This window comes from Meles meles, chromosome 1 (assembly GCF_922984935.1).
Source record: "Meles meles chromosome 1, mMelMel3.1 paternal haplotype, whole genome shotgun sequence".
Lineage (NCBI taxonomy): Eukaryota > Metazoa > Chordata > Mammalia > Carnivora > Mustelidae > Meles > Meles meles.
This window is the reverse complement of record NC_060066.1, coordinates 13,529,053-13,542,370: the sequence shown is the minus strand read 5'-3', so window position 1 is coordinate 13,542,370 and position 13,318 is coordinate 13,529,053. Positions and strand designations below refer to the sequence as shown.

Below are 13,318 nucleotides of genomic sequence, written 5' to 3'. Positions count from 1 at the left end.
GGAGCTGGAAACTCGTTTTAAGGAACCGCCCCATCCTTAGCCCCACAAAAAACCCTGCGCTCCAGATGCCCCTGCCCCCACCAACCTTCCTCCCTCAGTTGACATCCGGACGCGGTGATCCCGGCTGCCAGTAGAGGGCACACTTACTTTACTTTCGCAAACCCCGGCGCGGGTGCAGCCCCGGGAGGGGACGGGGAAAGACGCTTTGCAGCAAAACCTTGACTTGGGATTGGTTGGTCCCTTCCCAGGCGTTTGCGGCGAAGGCCCAGAGGCCGGAATAATATGCAATCCTTAAAGTCAGATTGCGCTGTGCGCTTGATTTGGAGGAAGTTGCTACTCATTTAACAATTGAACGCTGAGCTGCAAACTCAACGGGTAATAATTTATCTCAAACACGCTCTGCAAGATCTTCTCCTCCCCCCTCCCCGAATTTTCTTGTTTGGAATGGGGGTGGGGGGAAGGAAAAATTTACTTAAAACGCTTTTGGGTGGGAAGATTCCCTTTGTTTTTAATGCCCCCGTGTAATTCCAAATAGCAAATCCCAAGGGAACATGATTATATATTAAATGCAGATTAATGTAGGGAGCGAATAAATCATGTGCCGTGTCGGGTAACATTCTGGATTGAATTGTATATAGATTGAACACTGTGGTGTTCAGAAAAAAATTTAGAGTCAGTGAACTAGGAAATTAATGCTTGAAATTTGGCCAATGTTTAATTGACCCAAGACCCATCAAAAAGACATGGAAGTAATATTTGTCTCCTCTTACTTTGATAAGAATCGATGCATTTTTGTTTTTATTTTTTTTATTATTATTTTGCATGATCTCGATTCCAATAATAAGGGGAAAGAAGACACAGAAAGGAAGTAAATGTCCGGTTTGTCCGAGGAGGAAAGAGTTAACGGTCTTCTTCACCAGGGTCTCTGCAAACTCCCAAGGCCGGGTCCTCCAGCTCGTCTCCTCCCTCGCCTTCTGAGAACTCCAGTCCCGAGGTTTGCGGGGGGAGTCCCCCCCTTAAAAAAATTCTCGCGTCTAGCGCCTTTGATTTCCCCCAAACCTGGGAACCCCGGCCTGGTGCAAACTGGCGCCACGGGGCGCAAAGAGGATTTGTCTCTTTTCTGAAACCTGGCTGCGGAATTGGGAACTCCCGAGTGAGAGGCGTGGGGGTGGGATACCGGTGCAGACCGGCAGAAAGCGGGCGGGGGAGGGTCCTCCGCCGCGCGCACCCGCAATCGCGCTCCTCCCTAACTCCAGTTGGGGAGTACGTAGGAAAGGTCTCAGGGATTAGCGCGTCCTCGGCGAACAGCCGGCTCCCGCCGACCCCACTGTAGGTCTGCGTGGGAGGGGCGGGGCCGAGGGTGTCTGCTGCTTAGGCAGCAAATTGAGGGATTCATTCGCGGTGGAAGGTACCCAATCGCGATAGATCGCTGCAGGCGTATAAGGCATAACACCGCAGGCAAATGCAGTGGTGTTTATTCATAACGCGCTCTCCAGGTATACGTGGCAGTGGGTTGCTGAGTTATTTTAATATTCCAGGCATCATTTTCCTCCTTATATCTCCTTATATCTCTTATCATTTATCCCCATCGACACTAACACCTTACACACTCAGAGCGCGCGCCTATGAATTCCCCTGCTTCCTTCCCATGTTCATAGGACTGATTTTCCAAACGCTGCTCTGTCCCCAGCCTTCGGGAGGCGCCCGTCCGCCCAGGACGTGCGTGGCGGGGCGGCGGGTACATGGTGTATGCTGTGTTGAAGGCTCAGCTGTTCCGCCTGCGATGATTTAAGCACGCAGGACAAGTATGCGGTTTGTCAACGCGAGCGCTGCGCCAGAGGAGCGGCGCAGAAAGGGAGAGGGTTTGAGCGGGAGCAAAAGAAAATGGTAGGTGCGCAGTTAATTCAAGCTGCGCTCTGACTGTTTACATCCGATAGCTCCGCGCACTGGAGTGCCAGGCCGAAAAGGGCTGAGTCTCCTCCCCGCTCCCCCACCCCTGGCCCTCCCTCCGCAGAATCGGCCCTCCTCGGTTCCCAAAGAGGAGGGCGGGGGAGAGAAAAAAAAGATCCTCTCTAGCGAATCCCCGCCCACCGGCCCTTTATATACGAGGGTCTGCGCAGTCGAGGACCCCCGAGCTGCGCTTCTCCCCGCTGCCGAAGCTGCCGCCGCCGTCGCTGCGCCCGGGCCGCCGCCTGGCTTCCAGCCGGCCTTGGGAAGGGCAGGGCTATTCAGAGCTTGGCGGGAAAAAGAGAACAGAGGGGGGCGGGATCGTGCTTAGCAATATAAAACCCGGTTTTCAGGCTTTATTCGACTCGCTGTAGTAATCCCAGCGAGAGACAGAGGGAGTGAGCGGGCGCGCCCGCTAGGGTGGAAGTGCAGAGCTAGCCGAGCGAGCCGAGTGGCGCTCCGGGCGCCCGGGGAAGAGAGATCCGGAGCGAAAAGGGGCTTCGCCTCCGGCCCAGCCGCCCCCACCCCACCCGGCCCGCCGACCCCCGCCAGCCGGGCACAATCCCCCGCCGCACCCACGAAACTTTGCCCGTTGCCGCGGGCGGACACTTCCCCTGGAACTTACAAGACCCGAGCGAGAGCGCGACTCTCCCGACGCGGAGGGGCTATTCTGCCTATTTGGGAAGACACTTCTCCCCGCCGCTGCCCGCGACCGGGTCCTCTGAAAAGCGCTCCTCTCTGCTTTTTGGACGCTGGATTGCCTTCGGATAGTGGAAAACCCGGTAAGCACCTGGACTATTTGTCTTTTCAATTATTTTCCCTACCGCCTTAATGCTGTGCCGCGACGAGTCGAAGTCGAATGCCCGAACTGGGGTGTCGTCTCAGCCATTCGTGCGTTATTGACACTTTTTTTCAGAGTAGTTGTGGTAGCTCGGGGTGGGGTGAGGACGAACCAGAACTGGATGGGGGAGAGTGGCTTGTCAAGATGGGAGGGGAGAAGACAGAGAGACAACGGGTGCGTTCCTAAAACTCGTCTTTAGAGATTTTTGCTTATTTTGCTTATGTGTATTGACTCTGCCCCCGACCAGCTGGACATTCCTGCTTTATTGCACTAATTGCTTTTGCTTGGGGGGGTGGGGGGGGTGTGCTGTACTTCGCGGTGGACAGAGCCCTGTACATCCTGAGCTCCTGGGAGTAAGAATTACAAATTGCGTGTGGGAGCCAGAGAGCTCCGCAGCCGCTGACTTTTCCGCGTCTCAGAAAGGGCATTTAAATTTCGTCTTACCGCATTTCTGACAGCCGGAGACAGACACTGCGGCGCGTCCCGCCCGCCGATCCCCACGACGTTTCCCGTTCACTCCCTGCTCCTTTTAAGAAGTTGGCGTTTGGCTTTTTAGACGAATAATAAAAATAGGGATCTTGGGCTTCCGAGGTACTGGTTGGGACTCGGTGTTGGGTAGGCGCAAGGACCAGGGAAAGGGAGGCTGGGCAGGGATGTGTCCGATTCTCCTGGAATCAAGGACTTGGGGGAAGCGAGGGCAAATCTCCGCAGTCATCCTTGGCTCTCCCGCCGCCGCCTCTGGTGTCCCCCGTGCCCCTGAGATGAGGAGGGACGACTAGGAGCGGGACTCGGGGCTTTGCCAGAACAGCTGCTACCCTCGGCGGGTGAGGGGAAGACGCCCGGCTCCGGGCGCAGAATCGCAGCAGGGGCTCTGGCGCAGTTGCGTCGCCGTATTGGGTGTTGAAGGGAGGTGCCCTTGTTATTATCTAACACCCCCTTTTATTTATTGGGGGGGTGTTACGGCCGGCGTAGAGGCTCGCCCCACCAGCCGGCGAGAGACACGGAGAAAAGCCGGCGGAGGAAGGAAGGGGGACGCGCTGGGGGTGGGGATGGGGGGGCGGCGAGGGGGGGCTGGGAAGGGCGGCGGCGCCCGCGGGGGAAGGAGCGCGGCGAGGGCGCGAGTGGGAACGGGCGCGGCGCTGAGGGGCCCGGCGAGGGAGGGGGCCGCGCGCTGCCGCTCCCGCCGCGGCGCCTCTCGCCTTCTCCTTCAGGTGGCGCAAACTTTGCGCCTTCGGTTCGGCGGATTGTATTCCCAGCTGCCGCCTCCCCCGGCCGCTTAAGGAAGCTAAAGCCGATTTCGATTGCTCGGAGGCGGCGGGGCGGACTCCCGGCCTTCGCGCTCCGGGCTCCAGGGGGAGACGCCATCTCCGCGGGCGCTCCGCAGCTGGTTCACCAAGTGTGTGTCCCAGATAGCAGGGGGCCACCTGGGGGAGGGGGGTAAAAGGGTGCCCTTCTTCCCGCCACCAGCCCCCTCTGGCTAGCGCTCGAAGGGGAGCGAGGGGTTCGGCATCGGGGAGCGCGCTGCGCCGGGCTGCACCCACCCAGACCCTCTTAACTCAAGACCGCCCCCTCTTTGTGTGCCCCCCTCAGCAGGCTGCCGCGATGCCCCTCAACGTCAGCTTCGCCAACAGGAACTATGACCTCGACTACGACTCGGTACAGCCTTATTTCTACTGCGACGAGGAGGAGAACTTCTACCAGCAGCAGCAGCAGAGCGAGCTGCAGCCGCCGGCCCCCAGCGAGGATATCTGGAAGAAATTCGAGCTGCTGCCCACCCCGCCGCTGTCCCCGAGCCGCCGCTCGGGGCTCTGCTCGCCCTCCTACGTTGCAGTCGCGTCCTTCTCCCCCAGGGGGGACGACGACGGCGGCGGCGGCAGCTTTTCCACCGCTGACCAGTTGGAGATGGTGACCGAGCTGCTGGGAGGGGACATGGTGAACCAGAGCTTCATCTGCGACCCAGACGACGAGACCTTCATCAAAAACATCATCATCCAGGACTGCATGTGGAGCGGCTTCTCGGCCGCCGCCAAGCTGGTCTCTGAGAAGCTGGCCTCCTACCAGGCTGCGCGCAAAGACAGCAGCAGCCCGAGCCCCGCCCGCGGGCCCGGAGGCTGCTCCACCTCCAGCCTGTACCTGCAGGACCTGAGCGCCGCCGCCTCCGAGTGCATCGACCCCTCCGTGGTCTTCCCCTACCCGCTCAACGACAGCAGCTCGCCCAAGCCCTGCGCCTCCCCGGACTCCACCGCTTTCTCTCCGTCCTCGGACTCTCTGCTCTCCTCGGCCGAGTCGTCCCCGCGGGCCAGTCCCGAGCCCCTGGCGCTCCACGAGGAAACACCACCCACCACAAGCAGCGACTCCGGTAAGCTGAAGCCCTCCTGGCCTGTCAAAGGGAGCGACTGGGTCTCCTATTAAAGATTTTTCTCAGGCGGCTCATTCAACTGGCCACTTCAGCAGACCCAGCCTTTTTTCTTTAATCAGATTTGGGAAGGGAAATGTTAGATCTGGAAGGATCTGGGAGCTCTTCATTCCGGAACACTGGGCTTTAGGGTTCCCTCCCATACCTTCTAAGACTGCCCCCTTGGCCAGCCCCTTCCTCTCCCTCCCTCCCCTTAGGAATTTCATTTGGGTTTTTAAATCTTCTAGCTTATCTTGCAACTCAATCCACTCCCTCTTACTTTTCTTAAGCATTTTAATTGCACTGGGGTGGGGGGGGGGGGGTGTGAGGGTGTGTGTGAAGGGGGATAAGTGAGGATTGATCCCTGAGAATGAATGAATTGCCTCCCTCCTATGTTCTAAGAAACCGTTGGGATTTCCGGGACTACAGATCCACCAAAAAAATAAACCAGGGCAATGGACCCAAGCAGAGCAGCCTCCCCACCGGGTGCTGTGAACCAGTGAAAGTGCCTTAAGGACTGATGAGCTGAGGAGTTGGGATCTGTTTAGCCTGTTTTGAACACTTAAAATTAAATCCTTGCCAAAATTGGACTTTTTTTCCTTCCTCCACCCCTAGAACTTTCTGGCAAAGCCGCAAGAATTTTTTTTTTTTTCTTTTTACACTTCCAGTAAAATAGGGAGTTGCTAAAGTCCTACCAAGAGATTTGGAGCTATTATTTGCAACACCTGAAGAGTTCTTGGTACAATCCCTTAAAAATAGGAGGTGCTTGGGAAATGGGCTTTGCTTTGGGTGTGTCCAAAGCCTCATTAAGTCTTAGGTAAGAACTGGCATCAACGTTTTATCCTGGTAAATTGTAATTTTCTTGTCTGTGCCACGAACCTAGCTGTCATTCTCCCTTTCTGACTCCGGCCTTCGTGGCAAGAAGAGCAGGATTGATAGGCTAGTTGGTTCTCTGGGGATGACTTGGTGCCAGGGCTCTTTCTCCCATAGTAATGCCTTCTATTTACACAGCATTCATTTAATCTAGTCATTGATAGCTTTAAGGAAACGTGGCTAACCGGGTGGTTTCTGTTTCCTTTCTTAAAGAGGAAGAACAAGAGGATGAAGAAGAAATTGATGTTGTTTCTGTGGAAAAAAGGCAGCCCCCTGCCAAAAGGTCAGAATCGGGGTCACCCTCGGCAGGAAGCCACAGCAAACCCCCTCACAGCCCGCTGGTTCTTAAGAGATGCCATGTGTCCACCCATCAGCACAATTACGCAGCGCCCCCCTCCACCAGGAAGGACTATCCAGCCGCCAAGAGGGCTAAGTTGGACAGTGGCAGAGTCCTGAAACAGATCAGCAACAACCGCAAATGTGCCAGCCCCAGGTCTTCCGACACAGAGGAGAATGACAAGAGGCGGACACACAACGTCTTAGAACGCCAGAGGAGAAACGAGCTGAAACGGAGCTTCTTTGCCCTGCGTGACCAGATCCCAGAGTTGGAAAACAATGAAAAGGCCCCCAAGGTAGTCATCCTTAAAAAAGCCACCGCATATATCCTGTCGGTCCAGACTGAGGAGCAGAAGCTCATTTCAGAAAAGGACTTGTTGCGGAAGCGGCGAGAACAGTTAAAACACAAACTTGAACAGCTAAGGAACTCTGGTGCCTAAGTCCACCTATTGGAGGGAGGAACTGGAATTGCTCATGAATTCTCATTTGTTACTAAGAGAAAGTAAGGAAAAAGGTTCCTTCTGACAGAACTGTAGCAACCTCTCCTATCTGAACTTTTTTCAAATGCATGTTCAAGTGCAACCTCACAACCTTGGCTAAGTCTTAGGATTGAAAGGTTTAGCCATAATGTAAACTGCCTCAAATGGAACTTTGGGCATAAAAGAACCTTTTTTATGCTTGCCATCTTTTTTTTTTTTCCTTTAACAGATTTGTATTTAAGAATTGTTTTTAAAAAATCGTAAAGTTTACCCCATTTCCCCATGTAAATATGGCCATTAAATGTAAATAACTTTAATAAAACGTTTATAGCAGTTATACAAGAATTCAAACCATGTATTATAAACCATAATTTTTTTTATTTAAGTACATCATCCTTTTTAAAGTTGATTTTTTCTATTGTTTTTAGAAAAAATAAAATACCTGGCAAATATATAATTGAGCCAAATCTTAGAAGTTGTGAGTGTTTTGTTTCTTTTCTTGCCTTTTTTTTTTCTTTCCATTCTCTTTCCATCAATTCCAAGTCCCACCATTTCGCCCTCAAGGGAATGAATTTACAAAGATGGGAAAACGAGTTATTTAAGAAAGGGCAAGGACTTTTCTTTGTTAAAATGGGTCTGGGGCTTTACAGTCTTTATTTTCTCAGGGTTATAAGATGCTTCCTGGAGATTTCTGATAGGGCCAGAGTTGCTACGTGAAAGAATGAACAGGCGGTAGACTGGTGAGAAGGCAAAGGGATGCCAGCGGCTAAAGATAAGTTAAGTATACAAAGGGGTAAGGACTGGGGGTGGGAGGAAGATGAAGAAGAAACTCCAGCTGGGTTAACCCATGCCACCCCACTGCTGCTTAACTACTATTACCAGGTGCTAGGCCCTTGGCTCAGGTGATCTCCAAAGTGCTCCAGGAGGCAAGTTAGTAACCCTGTTTTACAAACAATGAAATAGACTCAGAGGGCTTTTGCAACTTCTCTGGGGCCACACAGTCAGAGGCTGCCTCCAAAGTCCCCATTCCATAGAAAAATACTTCACTTCACTATTATGCCTTAGTTCATCCAGGGTTTAAAGTGCTAAGGCCAGGAATGCTTTTGCTTTGGGGTCTGAGGGACCAACTCGAGTAATAGTCATACTAATCTACTTATGTGTCAGGCATTCTCAGAAACATTTTCCTTGCAATAATTCCACTGCAAACCTATGAAGGAAATCAGCCCGATGTTAATTTCCCTATAATAGAAGGGGAAACTGAGGCATAGGAAGGCTCAGCTAGGTGTCCAAAGCCCACTGATAATGAAGAGTAGAGCCAGGGTTCCACCCAGGCAGTCCACTCATAGCCTGTGCTCGAACACCCTGCCAACAAGCCAGTGGGAATAAACGGGCCACTCATAAGAACAGGGGTTAGACCAATCTAGTGGGTCACGTGCCATAAATCTCTACATGTAGGCCCTGTAGGACATCAGTTCCCCTTTTGTTTGTTTCATTTACTTTGTTGTTCATTGTTTCATGTTTTTCTTTCTCTGAGAAACCCACAAGTCATTCACTCCTACCTTAGCCATTTGTTAAATGCAATTCACCCCGTTTCTCCTGGGAAGCAGCCAGTTTGGAATGCTACTGCTGGGATCATAAAATAAAACATACTTACTCTTCGTCACATGAGTCATTATTTTGGAAACTACAAACTCCCCTTCCTTCCAGCCTCTTTGACACATGGGCACTCATGACACATGGTCATCATTAGAACATGAAAAGGCATTTTTGAAAGTAGGCATTATTAATTATAAGCCTTCGCAAACCCAGGGTCTGCACCGGAAACAAGAACATTATTACATAAGCAAATGGAGGTTACTATCGCTGTTCTAATTATCTCGTTGTTCCAGCCTCAGAGTAGATCCTCAATCCTGTACTCTTTTTAGAACTTTAACCCACCACCACCAGCACCAACCACCACCTCATACATCAATAAATAATTACTGTCTTTGGTTCTGAACTCTAGAACCATTTACTTAAGCCCTTAATGTCCGTTTCTGGATTCTTTATTTTGGATCCCAAGTCCCACCCTAATAGTTTCATGTAGTCACACCCTATACCCTAAATTCAAAGGGAGATACAATCTACAGAAGTTGAACAGTTCAAAGTGTTAAAAAGCGGGGGCGATCTTAAAAGATTCCCTCTTTGCCCCTTTGTGGCTGGAGTGCCGCTCTGGAGTGACTCACTTGAGAACAAGGAAGGTGTTAATTTGATCACTAAGTCCAGGCAAGCCAGCAGAAAAGGAGAGTGTTCCTCACTGGGAAAACAACTCCCCATTCCAAATAATCAGGAAACAACTTAGGGATGCAGAGCTTGGGTGTGGGGATGGAAGGGAGCCATTCCAACTATTAGTCGGTCCCCCTCAGGTTTATGAAGCAAGAGTAAGGTCAGAAAACAGAGCAGATGCCAACTTCTTTCCAGAAAGTCAGGCTGATCTTGACCCCAACACAAATGGGCTCTCAGAGCCAGCCCGGGGAGTCCCCACGGTCTGTGCCATTGTTCGATCTATTTTGTAGATAACCCTAATCAAGAATCGGAGATGGAGAGGAGGAGCTTGCAATTTGGTCAAGAATATACAGGAAGAAATGAGCTACTACTGACTGTGCCTCTTACCCAGGATGATGTCCAGGAATTAATAGTTACTAGGGGACTCGGGGGATGATTTTGTTTAGGGATGGAATGTATAAAGAGGAAGGAAGTGTTCTTTCAATGCTGCCATTTGGAAGCAACAAAGGAGATCCACAATATAAAAACAATCAACTTTTTAAATGAACAGAGTTTTCCAAATCGCAGCCTAAGTAGAGTTCTCTGCTGGTGTTTAAGACAAATTCTGGCACAAAGCTTGGGAAAGAGGACAACAAGTGTTAGGGGGTTTTCTGTGGTTTGTTTGTAATAGTTTATGATTGGCTCAGTCAGTAATAATTTTTTTAGCATACACGCTAGGGGCCCCTGCTGCATTTCTTCCCCACAATAAATAAACCTTGGGCTAGAAAACGTTGGAGGGTATCCCACAACACGATCTATAAATGCACTCGTAGCTTCGCAGAAGACTCCTCTTTCAAGGTTATAGACCATTACAGACCAATTTCAAAGGAGAAAGAGGGTAGCAACAAGCTAATAGGATGAGAACAGAGACACATTAAAAAAAATAAAAGGAAAAAGACTCTATACCCACAGCTAAGACTGTAGCAATAATCTTTCTTTAGTTTTGATCCTTCAGGAGAGAGTTTAGACTAATTCCAAATTTAGAAGAAACCCCCAAGAATATTTGCTTTCTCTAATTGGTTGGAGGTGACTCTAAATGACTCTTGAGTTGATTTCGCCTTTTGTTTTTAACTGTATTTCTTTCAGTATTAGTCTATGCTAAGAAGACACAGCTGAGGGGAACCAGTGTTACTGGGATGCAGATCCTCTGAGTTTAAAAGGAATGTTCTTTGTTTTTAAACAATGCCTGGGAGCTCAGCCACAAACCCCCAAACTTTCTTCCCACTGTCACCCCATCAGCTGATCGAGAGATAAAACAAGCCAGTCAGGGGTCTCTGGGGGTGAAGAAAGGGAGTTGGGGAGAGAGAATTAACTTTTCTTACACACCTACTCTCTGCTAAACGCTCCATCTCACAGATCCTCACAACAGCCCAGCTGGAGAGTGATTGTTGAATGTGACAATACTGAAATTCAGACAAGTTCAATAGCTCTCCCAAAGGCACACAAGTACAACAATAAATACAACAACAATGGTGGTTAATGTTTACTGCATGCCAAACACTTGACATGCATTATCTTATTTCATCCCCAACGCAACTCTTAGGAGATGAATTCTATTTCTAATCCCCATTTTATACTTCAAGAGATGGAAATTTTGAGAGATTAAGTAACTTGACTTCATTAACAGAACTGGCAAAATGGTGACAGCAGGAATTATTCATTTGTTCATAAATATTAATTAAACACCTACTGTGTGCCCACAACCCTGTGCTGCCCGTGGGCAGAGACTCATAGATAAGGTCCCAGCCCTGAGTCACCTACCCACTAGTAGAGAACAAAGAAAACTGATAATCAGACTAAGAGATTTTACAAACACTTTTTGAGCAGGTTGGAGTTGAAACTCTCTGCTGAAAACCCCACACCTTCCCCCTGGAGGGAAAATGGAATCTAGGTTGGAGCTCAAGGAAAGCTGGAAGAGGAACAAAGAGAAGAATCATCAGAGGGATGGAGGGAAGGTAGGAAAAAATGGTGTCAGTGAAGGCAGGAGTAGGTCTTCTACAAAATCAGAAAGGGCAGCAGCGCACAGAGAATGGTCTATTAGACTTCGCAACACGGAGGCATCTCTTGGCCACGCCTCCTCCCCAGGATCCTCCCCCTTTCTTCATGCCCTTCACTCAATCCATCACTTCAAACAGCTGGCTGCCCCTTTCCCCCACATCCTGCCCTCCTGCAATACCTTCTCCAGGAGTTCCCAAAGCGTGATGCCTAGACCATTGGTATCCGCATCCCCTGTGAATCTGTTGCAAATGGAAACACATAGTCCCCTGAATTAGCCCAGGAGTAGGCCCCAGGAAAGTGTGTTCTAACAAGCCCTCTGGGGCTTGAGAACGTTGGAGGACCACTGCCTTCCCCATCACTGCCGTCCCAGTGATTTTTCGAAATCACAAATATGGATAGGTTCCTGCCATGCTTGAAACCCACTCGGAGGGCTCCTGCGACCGTTCAGATGAAGTCCAAAGTTGTTCTACACCTCCAAGGTCCTCCACACACTGTCTTCTGCTCCCTCACAGGTCTTGTCGTCACTCTGAGGGTTTCCCTATGTCCTATGAGATTTTTCATAGGATTTTTCAATCCACCAATATTGAGCCTACAGGCCTGACATGTTCTCACTCATGTTTCATTGCTCACCTTCTAGTGTTCGCTGACCACGGAGACAGCATTCCTTAGAGGACTTGGATTACGTGTCCAAACACTTCCCACCCTTTACAGACATCACTCGTCCTGTTTTGAGAAATGGAACCGCATGGGTCCTGTTCACCATCAAATCCTCACCCAGCACCAATGTAAATGCCTGGTATCAAACAGGGACCAGGCGATTCCTTCACGAATGGCCGAAAGAAGAGTCATTTTTTTTTTTTTAAGATTTTATGTATTTGAGAGAGAGAGAGTAAGCAGGAGAGCACTAGCAGGGGGGAGGGGCAGAGGGAAAGCAGACTCCCCATCGAGCAGAGAGCTCCATCCCAGGACATTGAGATCAAGACCTGAGCTGAAGGCAGATGCTAAACCAACTGAGCCACCCAGGTCCCTGCAAAGAGCCATTTTAAAGCAACATGGAAACATTTCTCACTAATCTCACTAACCTTTTCAAATGTGTAGCTGTGAGGATAAAGAAAGATGGATACATCCAGTAAAGACAGAATTTTTATTTGGTTTGCTGGGCTGGAGTAGCTTTTGACTTTATCTTGCTGAAGACAGAAGAGATAATTCATTTGTATGCTGATGGTGCAGAGTGAAAGGGGGAGAATGGAAGATACAGGAGGAAAGGGGGATAAAGCCAGGCATAGCCACTTAAAGGGCAGCTTTCCTCTTTATCTGCCTGCTACCAATCTCCTGGAGTTCCAAAGGCCTTCAGCCTAGTGTGGAATGTGAGTGAGCTAAGGTGAGGGGGGTGCATTCCAGACAGGGCCACTCCTGCAGTCAGCGATCCCTCCAAGCAGTGATGGCAAAGTCCAGCCCAGGTCTCTTCCTCCAGGCTCCCAAGGTCTCTGCTCTCGCTCTCTCACAGGCCATGTTCACTTGCGTTAGAAATCACCTGTTGCACTCTGTTTCTCTCTTGCTAGACTCTGAAATCCTGGAGAAATCCTGGTCTCTGATGTTCTCCCTTATCACTATACCCCACAGGGTAGGCACATGTCTAATACATAAAATTGCGTTGAGTGAATGAGTGAGTGTTTCAATACACGAATGAATGAATGCATGCCTTTGCCATACATTCGAAGTGTCTACTTCCTGGGGCCGTCAGTCTTTCTCACTCTGTTCAGTCCTTTGCTTTGTGCTCAGCTCATATGAAATCAATCCCCCCACTGATGTCAACCTAATTCGTTGTGGAGGGCAAGAGACTCAAGGATAGCTTCTCTGAGTCTATGGGTCAGGGTCTCTACATTACCAGCAGCAGAAACTCAACTTAAATTGGCAAGTGAGAAAAAAAAAAAAAGGCAAAAAAACAAAAACAAAGCAAAGACAAAAATGTACACATTAGCTTATGCAACTGAAAAAAGGCCAGGAGTGGCTGGATCTAGGGGCTTAAATGGTAGCTTAAGGATTCTTTCCACACCTTCATCTCAGTCAGGAGCTCCCTACCCCACCTGGGGCAAAGATGGCTGCCTGCACCGTCAGAAAGGATTCTGATTACTCTCCTGGGAT

At 50.1% G+C, this 13,318-nt stretch overlaps 1 protein-coding gene across 5 annotated transcripts; it reads left to right on the top strand.

Moving 5' to 3' along the window:
- Positions 1 to 275: 275 nt before the first annotated feature.
- Positions 276 to 7,338, top strand: MYC (MYC proto-oncogene, bHLH transcription factor). Of its 5 annotated transcripts, XM_046026180.1 has the most exons (5): positions 276 to 375; positions 846 to 994; positions 1,659 to 2,729; positions 4,379 to 5,147; positions 6,270 to 7,338. In XM_046026180.1, the coding sequence occupies exons 4-5, from the start codon at positions 4,391 to 4,393 to the stop codon at positions 6,830 to 6,832; spliced, it is 1,320 nt and encodes a 439-aa protein (XP_045882136.1). In that variant the 5' UTR covers positions 276 to 375; positions 846 to 994; positions 1,659 to 2,729; positions 4,379 to 4,390; the 3' UTR covers positions 6,833 to 7,338. The 5 variants fall into 5 exon arrangements, with proteins under 5 accessions (XP_045882136.1, XP_045882154.1, XP_045882146.1 ...); XM_046026190.1 differs by lacking the exons at positions 276 to 375; positions 846 to 994 and having other exon boundaries at positions 1,017 to 1,887; positions 2,301 to 2,729; XM_046026198.1 differs by lacking the exons at positions 276 to 375; positions 846 to 994 and having other exon boundaries at positions 1,016 to 2,729; positions 4,382 to 5,147.
- The last annotated feature ends 5,980 nt before the right edge of the window (positions 7,339 to 13,318 follow it).